Here is a 19,899-nt window from a genome sequence, read left to right as displayed (position 1 = left end):
TATCGCAAAAAATTGCCTGGTCATTAAGGGGGTAAAATCTTCCTTTCCAGAAGTGGTTAAGCCTATGGCAATGTTCATATCTGCTGTGTAATGTTGAAGAACAGTGGACGTCTATGACTATTTGTGTGTTATATTTTCCTAGGTAGTCACTTGCTGTACCTCACCCTCCTTGTACTTATTCCTGTCACAGGCAGCTGCCAGCCAGTAGGGTTCATGACGCCACTATTCTGCCAAAAGACAGCAGCAACTGGTGGACACTTGTCAGCCACGACCCTGAGAAGCAAACCCAAGAGAATTCCCAGGAATGCAGAGTGCTATGAAAAGCTTCGTGGAAAGGCCATACCAGGTCAGGTTCAGCCAGAGACTTCTCTCACTGCAAGGATCTTTATATCACTGTAAAATAAGGATAGTTAGATAACACCTCCAGGAATAACACATCCACAAATAACCCGCATCACACTATTTACAGAGACTCTTTCGTCTCGAGTTTAAAGTGGACCTGTCAGACATGGACAGCGTTTCATCATCAAGTATGGATCTTTCTGGATGAAGGTGGATTAAAAGAAGGCTATACTTTATGTGCACTTACCATGTCCATCATCTCTACAAATGCTAACAGGAATAGTCCTTTTTTAATAGTATTAGTAGTCCTGAATATCTCTATTTTTTCAGTTGCTGATATTACATGCCTATTTGTCAAGATAGTAGCCTTGTTTGATTGTAGAATTGTTTTAATTAGTTTGTGTTGTCTTATAACAACTGGTTCAATTCACACCTGCAATGGAAACTGACAATTTAAGAGTAAAGCCCCGTACACACGTACCGATCAGCCGTCTTTTGTCCCCGGGCTGTCGTGTCCGCTGAAAAGTGCAAAAGACTGCACACGAATTTTGTCCGCTGACTGCAGAAGTGATGTCATGTGATGGTTAACTTTCCCTGTGTTTTTTCTTTTCTGAGCATTCCCAGTCTTGCAAATCTGCTGTCTGTCGGCCGAATTCTGTATTGACTGGCGAACAATCGGCCGTTCTGGTGTCGGCATACAAAAATTTTAATGCTTGCACGACAGATTCTGTTCGGCCGAAAGTGCGCTGTCGGCTGTCGGAAGCATCATACTAACAAGCCGAAAATCGGCCGATCGGTCGTCGGCCGAATCTTTTCGGCCGACAATCGATATGTGTGTACGGGCCTTAAGGCCAAGTTCGCACAAGCTGCGGCCGCGGCTTGCGGGAGGGGGTCCAGTGCGTCCCTGTTCACCATTTCAGGTGCAAATCAGGTCCCAATTTTTGCTTAAATTGGGACCTGAAACAGAGCCAAAGATGCACAGGACCCCTTTCCAGTGCGGACCACGGCCGCACCCCCCCCAGGGAGCTATGTGAACTCGCTCCATTGAGAGCTGGTCACAGTCTCCTTGTCATGCGAATTGGATGCAGGGAAACCCACATCCAATTCACATAAGTGTGAATCCAGACACACAGGTTGAATTTGGATGAAGTGCGGAACAGAACGTCCTAGTCAGGGATTCTTAAAACGGACCATCACTCTCCAATCCCCTTAATACCTGTGCACTCCTTCCATATTTGCACCCCCTTCCCAAAGCTAGCCATAGATTGTTCCTTTTTTATTTATTTTTTTGGTTCACCCAAAAAGCTAAATGGAAAAAAAAAAAAACAGATTCCTCCATCCACACAAACAAGATGGATGGAGAAATCCTCTCCACTGGCACATTGTATTTTGATAGTGGGACTCTCTACTATTAGAATACACTGATCAGTGGCTGTAGAGAACGGGGGATGGCCACACATGGATTGATATTTGTGCAGTAACTGCTGAACCTGGCCTATGGCCAGCTAATACTTTTGGAGGAGGAGGGATGACACATCTTCAGCATTTCCAGGACTCTTACCTATGCAAGCTTTACACCCCCCTTGGCTGCATCCTCCTGGAATACTCACATCATGGATCCCTGGAGGTGTCGAGCTACTGTACTGCGCGTGTGCCAATGTGTGTCATCAGGGGGCCAGCTAGTTCTTGTAGGTAGTCCCCTGATGATGTGCCATAGAACATATGCATAATCAGGAAAAACCTGGAAGAAACAACAACCCTCTGATGACATCGCTAAAGAAGACAGCCGCACGGGGCCTGGCTTGTTGCAAACGATTGGAAGATTACAAAAGGAAACATTGGATCAGCTGGACTTGTGAGTATTGTGACAGGTCGAGATTCTGTCACGGTGAAAATGGTCATTTAAAGCAGTGCTCCCCAACCTTTTTATCGCCGCGGACCGGTCAACGTTTGATCATTTTTCTGTGGCCCGCTGGGGCCAGGGGGGGGGGACGTCAATACAGAGTGACCAGCGTGCCCCCAATTCAATGCAGAGTGCCCACAGCATTGCCCCCAATCAATGCAGAGTGCCCACAGCATTGCCCCCAATCAATGCCGAGTGCCCACAGCATTGCCCCCAATCAATGCAGAGTGCCACAGCATTGCCCCCAATCAATGCAGAGTGCCCACAGCATTGCCCCCAATCAATGCAGAGTGCCCACAACATTGCCCCCAATCAATGCAGAGTGCCCACAGCACTGCCCCCAATCAATGCAGAGTGCCCACAGCATTGCCCCCAATCAATGCAGAGTGCCCACAGCATTGCCCCCAATCAATGCAGAGTGCCACAGCAATGCCCCCAATAAATGCAGAGTGCCACAGCATTGCCCCCAATAAATGCAGAGTGTCACAGCAATGCCCCCAATAAATGCAGAGTGCCACAGCAATGCCCCCAATAAATGCTGAGTGCCACAGCATTGCTCCCAACAAATGCAGAGTGCCACAGCATTGCTCCCAATAAATGCAGAGTGCCACAGCATTGCCCCCAAGAAATGCAGAGTGTCACAGCAATGCCCCCAATAAATGCAGAGTGCCACAGCAATGCCCCCAATAAATGCAGAGTGCCACAGCATTGCCCCCAAGAAATGCAGAGTGTCACAGCAATGCCCCCAATAAATTCAGAGTGCCACAGCAATGCCCCCAATAAATGCAGAGTGCCACAGCATTGCCCCCAATAAATGCAGAGTGCCACAGCATTGCCCCCAATTAATGCAGAGTGCCTCGGCCGCCACAGTGAAATCATTTAAAGTTCCTCGGGCGGCTCGGGGGGCCCGGTACCGTTTGATCCACGGACCGGTACCGGTCTGCGGCCCTGGGGTTGGGGAACACTGAATTAAAGGATGCAGAGTGTGCACATTGGCCCCATGCAGAACTACAGAGCGTAGATGTGCAGTGGAGAAAACTGCTTTTGCAGCTTTCTCCAGGTTTTGGTATACCTGGATGAGGCTCTGTAGTTTAGAGATTCCTTAGTGTCTTGGGTGGGACGGAATCTCAAACCCTGTGTCCATGTTGTGGATGATGGCTCCACACAAGAGAGACAGAAGGTCTCTAGGAGTCAAAGGCTGCAGACGGCCTGTGGACTAAGGCCAGAGTGAAGCTGTCAGCTTCAGACAATTTGTGGTCTGGGGACCAGCATAAAGAGCAGAGGTACTGCAACTGAAAAGCTGAGTGAGAGCTTACGAGCCAGGTGGGCTAGCATTTACTGTTCATCCTATATTAACTGGAGAAGAAATCCTGCGTGGAAAAGCCTATATGTTATGGTCTTTCTTTATGCCTTTTAATAAAAATGGGCTGCCATGCCCTAAAATCAAAGTGAAGACTGACGTAAATGCCTTGAAAAAGGCATCTACCACTAGAGCTAACGGCCCCGTGTTGCAGTATGTATTCTGAGGATAACCCACCAAAATTGGTAAAAGGCATTATAAAAAAATTACACTGGGGGGGCATTACAGACTCTGAGTGTATTGCCCAATATGTCCCCATACTGCTGTGGGCAGATCTTTAAAATATTCACCAGTCCTATTAGGAGCAAGTATGGCCTCAAAACATGTCATTTTGGTCGTACCTGAAATCTCCAAAACTCTTTTTTTTTTAATGCTTTTTGCACAGCAAAGTCAGCGTCACACTGATTGAACAGTGCCAGGGTGCCACTTGTCATGCAATTTGACCTGTGAAGTCGTGACAAGTAGAGATGGACTGAACACCCCCCCCTGGTTCAGTTCACAACAGAACTCTTAAACATCGCAAAAGTTCGGACCCGAACCGCAAACGCTATTAAAGCCTATGGAACCTGAACTCCCCATTCTGAAGGCCTATATGCAAGTTATTGGCCATAAAAAGAGTATGGGGGCCTGGGCAATGCCCTGAGTAACATGTATCAATGCAAACATTTATTTATTTTTTTTAAAAGATTGTTTTTAAAGCATGAGTGAGTTTAATGATGCCTAAAGTGTAATAAAAAATGAAAATGTTCTTTAAGTATAGTCCCTGTGGGTTTCCTCAGTGTCACTGAAAATGGTGCATCTTTACCGTGTATAAAACCTGCAGCAAAACTGACATTTATAAAGAAAAAAAAATATTTAAACTGATTTTCCCTGCAAGAAAGCTTTCTTTATTTGGAAAAGCTGGAATTTAGATGCTGGGCATGTGGGTGGCAGTGACTGTATTTTTTTTTCGATGCAGCAGCTGGGGCAGAGAAATTTGCCTACAATAGTCTACAGCTGGTGGTGTGCGCTGGCAGATGTGCTGCAAAGACCTGTGACACCCTTTCCTATTCCATCATTCCTGTCAGTAGAGGCTTCTGAGAGGTCATGAGATATAGCTTTAATTTAAAAAATGAAAGGTGAGGAAGAGAAGAATTGTGTCCCTTGTGTGTGGCTTTCAGGTGCTCTTGACAACGGGCTGAGTAGTGGGAGAATAAAATGCCTTGTCAAGCATGTGGTACCCAAAGGGATGGTGTTTTTGTCATGCTTGATCTGCTTGAGGCAAATTTTGCAAATTACAACAGTGCAATCGGCTACACGTGCTAAAATGGCCCTGCAGAGCTGGGCTGCGGGAAGTGGGCCGGGAGATAACAGCTCCAAAATGTGATGGAATAGGGTGGCTGCTCTCTACTTTTCCATGATGGCTGCCTCTGGAGGACATCCTGTCTCATTGGGGTTGTGCCTCCCTCTCACTTTCCTCCTCTGCTCTATCCGGCATCCAGGTTGCATCAGTACCCTCAGCATCATCATCACCTCCATCCTCATCATCGCTGAAGCCAACTTTGTTTGTTTCTATTGACAATACACTGCGGCTGGGGGAATTTGTTATCAGTGTTCTCCCCTTCCTGTAGGCTCACATTACTCCCTTCCTCTACTTCAGAACCAACATAAGAATTAAGTAATGTCTGTGCATCCTCAAGGAGCAAGTGGCTGATGCCATGTTCAAATAAGTCAGCTGCCTCCTCCATGCCTGATGCTGGGTCTGGGACAGGAGTAGCTGTGGACAAGGAGGCAAAATAAGCCGCTCTGGCAGCTGCGGTGGACTGCGCACTAGTGTCAGCTTGGGTGGGTCATGGAGGATGATAAGGATGATTTAGCAAGCCAGTCCACCACCTCCTCTGCATGCTGTGGCTGGATAGCACAGGCAACATTCACTAAACAGAGACAAATGTGCCCTGCCTGTTGACAGACCACGTCCACCTTTGCCTGTGGACAATGTAATATAAATTGGGAAATACGTGATTTGATGCACTTTATAGAATGAAAAGTGGTGTTTGGTACACTTTAAATTGAGGACTGACGCTGACAGAAATGTAAAAACTATAACAAAAATAAAAAAAGAGGGAACACTAGCATCACAGTCAGAAAAACTGAGGCTGATAATTAAAAAAAAGGGGGGCAGGCACTGGACCAAAAAAAAAAAAAAAGACAAAAAAAAACAAAACACGCAGCAACCAAAAATAAAAAAAAGGGGGTATACAGCACTAAATGTTATGTAATGCTGTGTTAAACACTGCACTACACTAACACACTATACTGACACACTACACTATACTCACACTGTACTCACATTACACTGACACTACACTATACTGACACACTACACTATGACGTCTGTATGACTAAACGCGTAGGGCGGAGTTCTCGTACGTCAACGTCATTTCCGGTTTTGAAGAGTTGAGCCGTGGAACGCGAAAGTATCCCGGCGTCTTGTACTGAATGTGATCAGCCTGAATTGTGAGTCATATACACTTGTTTTCATCCGTTATTATGTACTACACCACGGGGATTATTGTCTGTTTGAGCACCTAGATCGTGTGAACGTCTTTTGGAGGCCCACCTGAGCCCGCTCACTACAGACATAGAGGACCCCCGGATTACTCATTCCTTTTTTGGAGACTACCAAACAGCCACAGCCAAATACCCTGTATATAGGGGTTGTGAAGGGTGAGTACGATACCTAGTGGGCATCATGGGTATAGGCACGAGACTCACCAACATCATTCACTTATTAACCTTTTGAACTTTTTCACGGGCACCATTCTTATCACCCAAAAAGGGTCAGATCTATTTATTTATTTTGATATGTCATTTTTTCTTATGCACATTGTCACTTTATAAATAATGAGATAATAACTAATTGACTACTAATTACACTGAGATATTTATTTCCCTCACCGAAATAATCACCACAAGCACTGTGCAAGATAATACATTTTATTACACTTTGTGCACTTTTGCTTTATTTATAGTGCATATAATAATAATGTTTTGGGCACTGAGCACTTCTTATGGGCTTTGATATTAAGCCTAACCAACGTTTCTTTTTGGCATATGCACTTTAATTACCACCAGTATACCGTTCATTTATTTATTTAATTGTATGCTTGATCCTTTTTATGATGGAAATGTATTCATAGGATTCTTGCACTATACACCTTTTAACAGGTAGCGCCTTTTCCAACCTTTCTCCACCTTTTTCAACTATATTGACATACTCTACTCACACTATACTGACATACTCTACTCACACTATACTATACTAATAGTATACTGACATACTCTACTCACACTATACTGACATACTCTACTCACACTATACTGACACACTATACTATACTATACTAAAACTATACTATACTATACTATACTATACTATACTATACTAAAACTATACTGACATACTCTACTCACACTATACTGACACACTATACTATACTCACACTATACTGACATACTATACTATACTAAAACTATACTGACATACTCTACTCACACTATACTATACTCACACTATACTAACATACTCTACTCACACTATACTGACACGCTATACTATACTATACTATACTATACTATACTATACTAAAACTATACTGACATACTCTACTCACACTATACTAACATACTATACTATACTATACTATACTATACTAAAACTATACTGACATATTCTACTCACACTATACTGACACACCATACCATACTATACTATAACTATACTGACATACTCTACTCACACTATACTGACACACTATACTATACTTTACTATATTATAACTATACTGACATACTCTACTCAAACTATGCTGACATACTTTACTCACACTATACTGACACACTACACTATACTCACACTATACTGACATACTCTACTCACACTATACTGACACACCATACCATACTATACTATACTAAAACTATACTGACATAATCTACTCACACTATACTGACACACTATACTATACTTTACTATATTATAACTATACTGACATACTCTACTCACACTATACTGACATACTTTACTCACACTATACTGACACACTACACTATACTCACACTATGCTGACACACTATACTATACTATACTAAAACTATACGGACATACTCTACTTACACTATACTGACACACTATACTATACTATACAATACTATACTAAAACTATACTGACATACTCTACTCACACTATACAGATATACTCTACTCACACTATACTGGCACACTGCACTATACTCACACTATACTGACATACTTTACTCACACTAAACTGACACACTGCGCTATACTGACATACTTTACTTACATTATACTGACAAACTGCACTATACTCACACTATACTGACATACTTTACTCACACTATACTGACACACTACACTATACTGAAATACTTTACTCACACTACACTATACTCACACTATACTGACATACTTTACTCATACTATACTGACACACTACACTATACTCACACTATACTGACATACTTTACTCACACTATACTGACACACTACCCTATACTCACACTATACTGACATACTCTACTCACACTACACTATACTCACACTATACTGACACACTACCCTATACTGACATACTCTACTCACACTACACTATACTCACACTATACTGACACACTATACTCACAGTATACTAAAACTACACTAACACTCTACATTCAGAGTCACAATAAGTGAACACACCAACTTGCTAGTATCAAATCTCCACTCCAGCAACACACTGCAAAAGCTTCCAGTGGGAAGGAACCTTTTATAGTGTGGAGTGGGACTAGTGCTCTGTGCCCTAAATGGCAAAGCCTTGCACCTGACCCAATTAGGGCCCTAGAATGCAATGTGGAGTGCACTGTGGGGTACTTGGCGGGCGAACATCCAGCTGAGCTTCCCACAAATTCAGGTGTTTGCTGAACAGGCAAATGCTTGGGCCAAACTTTTGCTCAGCCCAAACCATTTGCCCAGCTCTAATGACAAGTCCCTCCGGTGTGAATGGGGGCTTATCTTCGAAGCATTTTATTTTTTTTTTAAAACAGTAGTTCATATACAAAACACAACATACAGTACTGTGCAAACGTTTTAGGCAGGTGTGAAAAAATACTATAAATTAAGAATTAGAGTTGAGCGAACACCTGGATGTCCGGGTTCGTGACCCGAACTTAACCCGAACTTTACCCCGATCCCGAACCCCATTGAAGTCAATGGTGACTCGAACTTTGGAGCACTAAAATGGCTCTAAAAAAAACATGGTAAGGGCTAGAGGGCTGCAAATGCCAGCAAAATCTTCTTAAGAGCATGGCAAGTGATCTGCAAACAAATGTGTATAGGGAAATAACTTAAAATAACAAAAAACATAAAAATAATCATCTTGATCTAGGCGGACGAGGCCCATATGGAGTAGGAGGTTGAGGTGGCGGTGGATGTGGCGGTGTAGGTGGAAGCGGCGGTGGAGGAGGACGAGGTAGCCAACACTGGTTTTTGTTTCTAATTTTAAATTTCTTTTTAAATTAGGGTACACCCCAAAAGAGTGAGAAAGATCAAAAATACAACAATGGCTGGGTAAGGCTGGTATACATGTCTATTCTGCACAAGGTACGGACAAGTCCTGTGAGATCCATGCCTGGTTCATTTTAATGAACGTGAGCTTGTCCACATTGGCTCTGGACAGGCGGCTGCACTTGTCTGTGATAACGCCCCCAGCCGTGCTAAATACACATTCAGATAATACACTGGCTGCAGGGCAGGCCAGCCCCTCCAAGGCGTAAAGGGCAAGCTCAGGCCATGTGCCCAATTTGGAGACCCAGAAGTTGAAGGGGGCAGACCCGTCATTCAGTACGTCTAGGCGTGTGCACACATCCTGCTCCACCATGTTGGTGAAATGCTGTCTCCTGCTAAGACGTTCCATATCAGCTGGTGGTGCTGCTGCTTGGTGTGGCGTGCTGACAAAGAGTTTTAATTTTTCAGGCCATGCTAACCCTGCCTTCTGAGGTGCTGGCGGTGCCCTGGCTGTGTTGGCAACCTCTTTCTCCTCCTCTGCCTTGGCCTTGTGCTTCCATGGTGCCCCCGCTGTCAGGTGGGAATGCCACCAGCAGCGCGTCTACCAGCGTGCGCTTGTACTCGCACATCTTTCGACCACGCTCCAGTGAGGGAATTAAGGACGGTACGTTGTCCTTGTAACGGGGATCCAGCAGCGTGGCCACCCAGTAATCAGCACAAGTTACAATGTGGGAAACTCGGCGGTCGTTGCAGAGACACTGCAGCATGTAATCGTTCATGTGTGCCAGGCTGCCCAGAGGCAACTAAAAGCTGTCCTCTGTGGGAGGTGTATCGTCTGTGTCCTCTGTATCCCCCCAGCCAAGCACCAGTGATGGCCATGAGCTGGCCTGGGTGCCACCCTGCTGTGAACATGGTTCCATCTCCTCCTCCTCGTCATCCTCCAGAACTGTGCCCCTTCTGGACAATTGTGTACCTGGTGTTTGTGGGTGCAGGAACCCACCCTCTGAGCCACTTGTGAATGACTGCCCTGAAAGCCTTGGAAATGATACCTCTTCCTCCTCCTCCTCCTGTGCCAAATCCTCTTCCATCATCGCCCAAAGCGTTTTTTCAAGGAGGCATAGAAGTGGGATAGTTAAGCTGAGAACGGCGTCATCGGCACTGGCCATGTTGGTGGAGTACATGAAACAGCGCAACAAGGCACACAGGTTTCGCATGGAGGCCCAGTTATTGGTGGTGAAGTGGTGCTGTTCCGCAGAGCGACTCAGGTGTGCGTGCTGCAGCTGAAATTCCACTAGTCCTGCTGCTGCTCGCTCAGTCTGGCCAGCATGTGTAAAGTGGCACGTCACATATGAGACGGTGAGCGGGAAGGCCGAAGTTACGCTGCAGCGATGACAGGCGAGCAGAAGCAGGGTGAGAACGCCAAAAGTGCGCACAGACGGCCCGCACTTTCTGCAGCAGCTGTGACATATCGGGGTAATTTCTAAGGAACCTCTGCACCACCAAATTCAGCACATGCGCCAGGCAAGGCATGTGTGTCAAACCAGCTAGGCCCAGAGCTGCTACGAGATTTCGTCTGTTATCGCACACCACCAGGCCAGGCTTGAGGCTCACTCTCACCAACCACTCATCGGTCTGCTGTTCAATGCCCCTCCACAACTCCTGTGCGGTGTGGGGTTTTTCCCCCAAACAGGCAAGTTTTAAAACTGCCTGCTGTCGTTTACCCCTGGCTGTGCTGAAGTTGGTGGTGAAGGTATTACGCTGACCGGATGAGGAGGCGGTAGAGGATGAGGAAGCGGAGTAGGAGGAGTTAGGAACAGGAGGCAAACTGAAGTTCCCTGCAATCCTCGGTGGTGGAAGGACATGCACCAAACTGCTATCCGCCTCAGGCCCAGCCACCACTGCATTTACCCAATGTGCTGTTAGGGAGATATAATGTCCCTGACCGAGCTTACTGGTCCATGTATCTGTAGTTAGGTGGACATTGCCACAGATGGTGTTGTGCAGTGCACACCTGATTTTGTCACACACTTGGTTGTGCAGGGAAGGGATGGCTTGGAAAAGTAGTGGCGGCTGGGCACGACGTACTGTGGGACAGCCACCGCCATAAGGCTTTTAAAACTCTGCGTCTCCACCAGACCGAATGACAGCATTTCAAAGGGCAGGTGGGTAGGAGGGTAAGTCACAGTAAAATATAAAGGAAAAAAAGTTTGTTTTTTTTTTAAATCCAGATTAAGCAGACACATATGCATTGAGCTTGCATTAAATGGCCGCTGCACGCCGCACACCTAACAGACTGATAAAAGTTTTTTTTTTTCTCCCTCCTCCTCACTGGGCTCAGGTCAGGGCAAAAAGATTGTGCACTGCACCCCCAATCAAAAAAATCAATGTAGATCGCTGTCTGATTAAAGAAGATTCTTCCTATTCTTTCCCTGAAAGCAATCTCCAGCCTGCCCCTACAATAATCTCCTATCTCTCCCTCAGCAGCATCAGGAACCTCTCCCTACAGTAGTTAGAGCAGAGTGACGTGTGGCGCTATGTGACTCCAGCTTATATAGAGGCTGGGTCACATGCTGCACTGGCCAATCACAGCCATGCCATTAGTAGGCATGGCTGTGATGGCTTCTAAGGGCACACTAGTTAAAAGCCCTGCAGCTGTTGAAACTGCGCCATTAAAACTGCGCCAAAACAACCGAACAATGGACTGTACCCTGAATATACAGTGAAATGTTCGGGTCCGTGTCCGGGTACCGAACACCCAAAAGTCCGGTACGATCCCGAACAATACAGTCAGTGTTCGCTCAACCCTATTTAGAATGCTATCAGAAATAGAAGTGTTTATTTTTATCAATAACAAAATACAAAGTAATTGAACAGAAGAGAAATCTAAATCTGAACAATATTTGGTGTGACTTTGGCTTCAAACCAGCATTAATTCTTCTAGGTACACTTGCACACAGTTTTTGAAGGAACCCGGCAGGTAGGTTGTTTCAAACATTTTGGAGAACTAACCACAAATCTTCTGTGGATGAAGGCTGCCTCAAATCCTTCTGTCTCACCATGTAATCTCATACAGACTTAATGATGTTGAGGTCAGGCCTCTGTGGGGGGTGTGTTAAGCGCTTGGGCATAAATTATTTATTTTGGCCAATCAAATTAATTAACACCCATGTGCCTGATGCTGCTAAACCCGGCCAAAAGCAGTACACACGTTTACCAGTGTCCAGCATTTTCCTGCTGCCAGGAGAAAGGCATCTAGGGATCGTCCAGTGTGCATGAACCCTAAGGCTGCATTCACACTTGAGCGTAGCGTTTTTACCGCGGTTTTTACCGCGATTTTTACCGCGATTTTCAGGCGTTTTTTTCAGGCAGGCATTGACATCTATCAAAAACGCTTGTAATCAGCCCAAAAAGAAGCTCATGTACTTTTTTCAGCTACAGGCGTTTTGCTTCAGGCGTTAAAACGCTCAGATGTGAACAGGGGCCATTTAAATGAATGGGGTTTTACTTGTTGGGCGTTTTCGAACATTTTTTTTGAGCGTTTTTGGAGCTGAAAAACGTTAAAAAACAAATGGAGCCTAAGGGTTTACATACGCAGCTCTGCAGCCAAGCCTATGTCAAAGAAGTTAGAGTGGCAGGCAGGAGAGAAACAGGTGGAGCTGGGCTTTTATTAGGCCTCTGCGGGTTTTGTGCAGGTTTCCACACAGTTTCCTGTAGACTATCTATAATGTCCCACAATTTGGTGTGTTCTAAAAAGCGCACCAAAAGCGCTGGGCATAATAGAACATCTATGGGAAACTGTGGACAAAAACCGCAGACACACCATGCAGTACCCCCGCAGTGGCTAAACCGCAGCTCAGCAGTTTGAAAGCGGCCTCAGATATTATTACAGGCATTATGTACAGTAGACTATGCAAACAAAAATAAAATGCATAACAAATGTTTATTCAAATGCATTTATTTATAATACATATAACCAAATTGAAACAAAAGATTACTTCATGAGTTAGGAACAGTAAGCATATCTGACTTCTGATTATTCTTTCCTTTGCCATGATCAGGAATCAGTCTGACAAGTTTGAAGGCTGTTTGGAGGGTGTGACCCAGGAATGGCGGACTGGTGATTTCTTCAACCATGATCACATATTCTCCTAGTGAAAAAGAAAAACCAAGAACTTGAACTGGAAATGCATCTACAAATTGTATCAAAAACCAAGAACGAAAATGTAATATATTACATTATATAATTAATTCGATGTGGTGGCTGCATTAGCAGTCTTTTTGTTTATTTTCACTTGGTTATCCTGCCACACTTTTTGCCACAGGGTGACAACGCTTACTAACTCTACTGTCCCTTTGGGGAAGCAGTGTTGTCACACTAGGCTGATAACTGCTGATTCAAACAAGAAAACTCTTCTGCTCTCCATAACATAGAGGGCAAAAGTTCTGTAGTTTGTAAAGTTGAACTGGGCAGAGCTGATAACACTGCTTGGGATTTCAGTGCAGCACAGGCAGAGTGCATGAGTATGTCATTTGTATGTAAACTCTAATAATGAACCTCTCTCTCTTGTTTATTTTTTTTTTAGTAATCATATTTACCTAGGTGGGTGCAGCATTGATTTGATGCTGCATCTGTCCTCCGCCAAGCACCACTGTTAGCTCAGTTCTTAATGCTTCATGTGCAGAAAGCTGATGATCGTCAGTCATCGGCTCTCTGCTGAGAGCTCAGAGGCTGAGCCAGGTGCAGGTTCTGGCTTCGGGGTGGATCTCTTCCCTGAGCCTGGGCAAGCTCTCTGACTTCAGCCGACAGCGGGCTTCAGCCTGCAGATGGCTGAAAATGGGTCAGGGGAGTGCAGAACAAACTGCACTCCAGTGATCCACAGGAGAAGTACAGCCAAGCAAGCTTTTGCTGTACTTCTCCTTTAACCCTTCTCATACTGTGACAGGGCACTGCACTGTCACAGCATTTTAAGGTGTGATCATAGTAGTGCACACTTTCTAATATGCATGTTGCTACAATAGTTGTAGAAAGGGATAAGGCTGTCGGAGAGAAGGACAATGAAAAGAAGGAGGACAAAAATGCCTAGTTCATTACCTTTAACACCATTTTATATATAATAAAAAAATGACAAAAAAAGTACACAAAAACATAAGACGATTCACAGCACATTTCCAGCATCGGGGATTCCAAGTTTCTGTAGAAGGACAGATGACACATTTTGGGAGGCATGCTCCCTTCCTCAGAGCTAATCCAAATTGCTACAGCCACCATTTTTATACTGACACAAAGTATGGCTCCCTCCGCTCCGCCAGCCCCACTGGCGGGACCAGGAAGTCTAAGGGTGTCAACAAACAACAAACCACTAAGAACCTGGCTTTACTTGTCCCTATGCTCTATCCAGTAAACTGGGAGCCTTATGGGGGGGGAGGGGGGGATGAGAATGTGTACATTCACTTCTGTGCTTAACCATGTACAAATAGAAAAAATGACAACACTCCACATAAAACTAATGGATCTCTACCTTATGCACAACGTTGGCTTGTTTGGAAAAAATCCTAAGCCATCTCTCTCTTGCGGGTACATGTTGTCCTTAGAACACATACTGTCAGTGCTGACACGCATAGTCTTCCGTTTCAGAATGGCAGAAGCGCATTGTGTCGGCTGCGCGCCATGGGGGAGTGGCTGCGCGTCATGGGGATGCATGTCATGGGGGAGGTCCCCCTTGTAAGGATCCCAGGTTATTGGATAGAGAATAGGGGAAAGTAAAGACAGGTCCCTTGTGGTTTGTTGTTTGTTGACACCCTGGTCCCACCCAGTGGGGCTGGTGGAGGAGAGGGACCAATGTTTTGTGTCAATATAAAAATGGTGGCTGTAGCAAGTTGGATTAACTCTGAGGAAGGCAGCATGCCTCCCGAAAGCTTTAGCTGTTCTACTACAAAGACTTGACATCCCCGATGCTAGAATTGCAATATATATATTCTGTGAATCTTTTCATGTTTGTGAGTACTTTTTTGCCAATTTTTTTATAAATACAAAATGGTGTTAAAGGTAATCTACTAGACGTTTGTGCCCTCCTTTTCATTGTAGTGTTTTGAAGTTTCCCAGCTTAAGGAGAGCAGAATCGCTAGAAATTATACCAATCATCAGAGATAGTGCAGAAGTTTGATTGATGTTGGAGAGTAGGAATTGATGAATTCACTTGTGCAAGTCAGAACTTGAAAAATATTTAGGTAGTTTGCTGGGAAGCAGCAATTCATTTCACTAGTGAACATGATTTACTCAGTAAATTTGTCCAAAGGACCTTTTACCAGTTCACTATTGATTGCAGAGGGTGATGCTGCCTCTGAAATAGGAATCCCAGTGGGAGGCAGTGATATGGGGCGAAACTCTTCTCCCCATGTGTCACTTGGTATGATAATAAGGATGTATGGTGTGCAAATGTTTCTGAAATAGGAATCCTAGTGGAAACCAATGGAGATCCAACTTTTAACACTGCTCCTTTAATAAGAGTGGCATGCCGTGAAGTTTAGGCTTCCAGTTTGGAAGGATGCTGTACACTCTGTATTCAATATTGAAATGGTAAACAGCCCTCTTGACTACTTTTTACTTTGGGACCATTCATATTTAAGGAGAGCAAAAAACATCTTTCACTAATCACTCAGCCCCGTTGGAGCATTCATAGTGATTTGCAATGGAATTCAGAGTAAACAACGAGAAGGGTGAAGAGACTGTAGAGAGAAATTTGTAGCTTGAACAGTTCTTTCTCCAGTTTTCTTCAGTATATTCAGGGGCTTTTATACCACACTCCTTCAAAACCTAATTTCTACAGCACTCTCAAAGAAAATAAATCAGTTGCTGCCTTTTCTCTTATTGCCTAACATGCTCTGAAGTGTAGGTTTGTGTTTTAAGGTTACTTGCTATTCTTTATGATTAGGTTCCAATGTTGGGAAAGAAGAAAAGTGTCTGGAAGAATAATTGTGTTGCAGTTGTGCCTGGAAGAAACATGTCTTGTGTTATAGCAACTGGCTTCCCCTGTTTATGTTCTTGAAATATTTATTTGGTTGCTTTGATTATGCAACCCAGGCAGTTCTTTCAGATCCATTTATAATACAAATTTAGCTTTTTGGCTTCAGCTATAGATAGTGCGAAGTTGATTTATGATAACTGGAGCTAGAGTGAAGATGTTCAGCATAGTAGCCTTGGGCATAACTGCAGGAGGTGATAGAAGTAAAAGATGTAAAGGGTTGGTAGGTTCCCTTTAGAACTACTTGTCTTGGATATTATGGATATTAGGGAAAGATGGCTGCTTTGGTGGTATTGATGCATAGGCTCTCAGCAAAAGTAAACAGCGGAAATGCAAGTCTGAAAGTGACACATGAAAGTCATCTGTTTCACTCAGCATGTTGGCTCATCGTAGGAAGAGAAATTCAGTGCCTTTAAGAGTATCAGGAATGGTATTGACACTCCAGATAGAGCAAAGAGACAACCTATGACTATAGACACTGCTCATCTATCCATTCAGATCTGCGCTTGTGTTATGACAGGTACACTATATGGCCAAACGTTTGTAGATACCTGACCATCACTCATACACTATAAGACAATAAGCATGTGGATATCCTTCTAAATGATTGACTACAGGTGTTTCCAGTGAAGGGAACTGTTATTGCTACAGCATACAAATGTGTTTTAATTATATACTTCCAACAATGTGGCAACAGTTTGGGGAAGTTCCTGTATCAGTATGACTGTGCTTCTCTGCAGGGTTGCTGTTAGAAACCACGGGGGCACCATACAGACAACCTGACATACGGCCCCATACAGCCAATGCTTTGGTTATGAATGAAGCTGATCTTAACCTTACTGAATACCTGTGAAGAAAATCATAAGGAGCTAGGTCTTCTCATTCAAGATTACTACTTGACCTCACAAATGCATTTTTTGCTGAGTGAGCACAAATTCCCCCACACGCACTACAAAACCTTGGGGAAAGCCTTCCTGAAGCATGAATGCTGTTATAATCTCAAAGGGGAGCCAATTCAGTATTAATGGCAAAGGGTTTGGATGGTTTTTGGGAAGTAGTGCAAGCTCCTATAGATGTGATTGCCAGGTGATCACTAACTTTTGGTATACAAAGTCCTCACAAAATTAAAGGGAAAGTATAATGGGTTTGAGTTATTGTTACTTAAATCTTTTATACATTTTTAAACTGACATTTTATGTTTTTTTACTATAAGCGTACACATTTTTTATTTTACAGTTAATACATTATTATAATGTTACAGATCTCTATGGCTTATCTAAAGAGTGCACAGTAGAGGTGTTTTCCTTGTAGCTACACTGTCCATCATAGAATCCTCATGCCTCGTACACACGCAACGATTATCAGCCGACCGATCGGCCGTCTTTTGTCCAAGTTGTGTTTTGTTGGTTGGAATGTGCCTAGACTGCACACGAATTTTCTCGGCCAACAAAAATCAACTTCAGAAGTGATGTCATGTGATGGTTTACTTTCCGTGTGTTTTTTCTTCTCTGAGCATGCCCAGTCTTGCTCATCAGATTTTTGTCTGCCGAAATCTGTACTGACTGACCGAAAATCGGCCGTTGTGTTGACGGCCAACAAAAATTTTATAGTCTGCACACCAGATTTTATTCGGCCGAAAAGTCGGAGTCGGTTGTCGAACGCATCATACTAACAAGCCGAAAATCGGCCGATCGGACGTTGGCCGAAAATTCACGGCCAACAATCGTTGTGTGTGTACGAGGCATTAATACATTATTATAATGTTACAGATCTCTATGGCTTATCTAAAGAGAGCACAGTAGAGGGTTTTTCCTTGTAGCTACACTGTCCATCATAGAATCCTTAGATGGAGCTGCATGGAAATAGAGGGAGGGAAGGAAAAGAATCACTGTTCTGCATCACTGCTTTGCACCTGTGTGTATACATTTCTGCCTGAGCTATTGAGCTCTGCAACTACAGGCTTTTCACAATGAGTGGTAAGAAGAAATATGAAAAACATCTAAAATAAAGCTATGCTTTATTTATTTTTAAGTCCTGACTATAATTTAAAAAAAAAAAAAAAGGTTAAAAAATACTTGCATTATTCTTTATCAATCCCTGAAATGTTCATTTCCAGTGAGTTGCCAATTAATGTTGCTGGGGCTTTCAGCTGGCTTAGCTGCTAAGAAAACAGTTCTCCTTTTCATATATTTTATTTTCAGCAAACTACCATTTTAAATGTCGTCTTAACAGAGCTATTTTAGGGGCTAATGTAAAACAACTGAATTCAAATTAGATCGGATTCTCAGCAAACAACCAGGTGTCACCCTTTAAATGACAAACATCGAATGGTTGCTAATGGAAACAGCTACACCGTCACATTAGTTTGTCTACATCAGCCCCTTGGTTCACAAACACAGTGTAGAAGCATTTGGCATTCAGTACACCATTCCTTTTATGCAGCAGATTTAATAAGCGCTAAATTAGAATAAATAGCTAGGAAGGGGTGCGGCTGTTCCAAACTCAGTAATTGGCCCATTCTACAAGAGGCATAAGTAATGAGAAGACAGATGTCCCTGATATGTAAGCACAATGCTAATCAAACACCTGTGATTAGGAGAGGTAGAAGAAGCCTCTCTATTAATGCTAATCAGCACTAATCACACTATATTAAGAGCAGAGCAAACAGGGTCCGTTATTAGCATAGAAGAATCTCATGTGCTCCCTGAATCTCTAGTGTTTATATTTTGCTTATTACTAAACAAAATGTTTTCAATTACCTGAATCAATTCGCTCCAGCACAATGGGCGCCATCTTTGCAGCATCTTACGTGAATACAAATGTGCTTCTAAGGGAGTGAATTGCAGTTCACAACAGTAACGTTGCAGTTATTTATAGTTTAAATTTAAAAGCAATCCTGTGGAGTTGCAATGCAGTGATTTTAATTGTTATTACAAAGATAACAATTTAATTTATTAGTGAACATCAGCACCAATATGCACTCTTTTTTTCTAGCCACCATTCTGGCAGGCCATGCTTGATGGTTCTGTTTGGCCGTTTTTCCATCTGTACTGTTTTTTGCTGCTGGCCCATTTTGGATCCTTTACCCACAAGCTCCCGGGTCAGGTGTCTCAGGTGAGATTTTGGCATGCAGCATTCTGCATCTTTGTGAGTATTGATCCCTCAGTCCGATTCACACAATTCAATTTATCTGATACATTTCCATGTTCATTACTCTGTTATATTTTTTAACCATTTTACTTTATAGATTATTTCTATGCATCAACCCCTGAAGAGTGAGACTGAACTCACCAAACGTGTTGGGTCACCATAGATGCTATGCTATGACACATTTACCATGGACTATTTGATTACTGTATGTAACCATGTAATGGATTTGCAGATTTGGGCCAACTGTTTGCCATTATGACACCTTTTCCCAGTTCTATTGCTGGCATATACTCAAAAAACCTGTACTGTGTTTTTATTACTGGTTATGTGGTGCTTCATCTAAGGTCCCAAAGGGCAAAACTCTGCGTTTGTATGTACAATAGGGATGGAGGCACCTCGCAGGGTACTACTAACCATATTTTGTTATTATCACAAAGAGGTGCATTTTTTTCCAGACACCTTTTTGGTGGCTTCTTCATTGGTTAGATGAAAATCTTTAAAAAGGCGATTGCTGACATTAAAGGGTAATTCCATCTTCAAAAATAAGCAGCCAGGATAGTATTGTTTGAGGTGTCAGTGC

The 19,899-nt window shown here is 43.4% G+C and overlaps 1 protein-coding gene across 1 annotated transcript in view; it reads right to left on the bottom strand.

Annotated features, from left to right (window-relative positions):
- Positions 1-13,085: 13,085 nt before the first annotated feature.
- Positions 13,086-19,899, bottom strand: part of MORN1 (MORN repeat containing 1) — a 625,079-nt gene continuing 618,265 nt past the window's right edge. Inside the window, exon 14 of the mRNA XM_082273769.1 lies at positions 13,086-13,295. Within this exon, the coding sequence (XP_082129895.1) occupies positions 13,144-13,295 (152 nt within the window). The 3' untranslated portion in view covers positions 13,086-13,143. The remainder of the gene's footprint in view (positions 13,296-19,899) is intronic.

Source organism: Pelophylax lessonae (genome assembly GCF_965119305.1).
Source record: "Pelophylax lessonae genome assembly, chromosome: 12".
In the NCBI taxonomy this organism is placed as follows: domain Eukaryota; kingdom Metazoa; phylum Chordata; class Amphibia; order Anura; family Ranidae; genus Pelophylax; species Pelophylax lessonae.
Note: the sequence above shows the minus strand (reverse complement) of the source record. Positions and strands in the feature narration are given on the sequence as shown.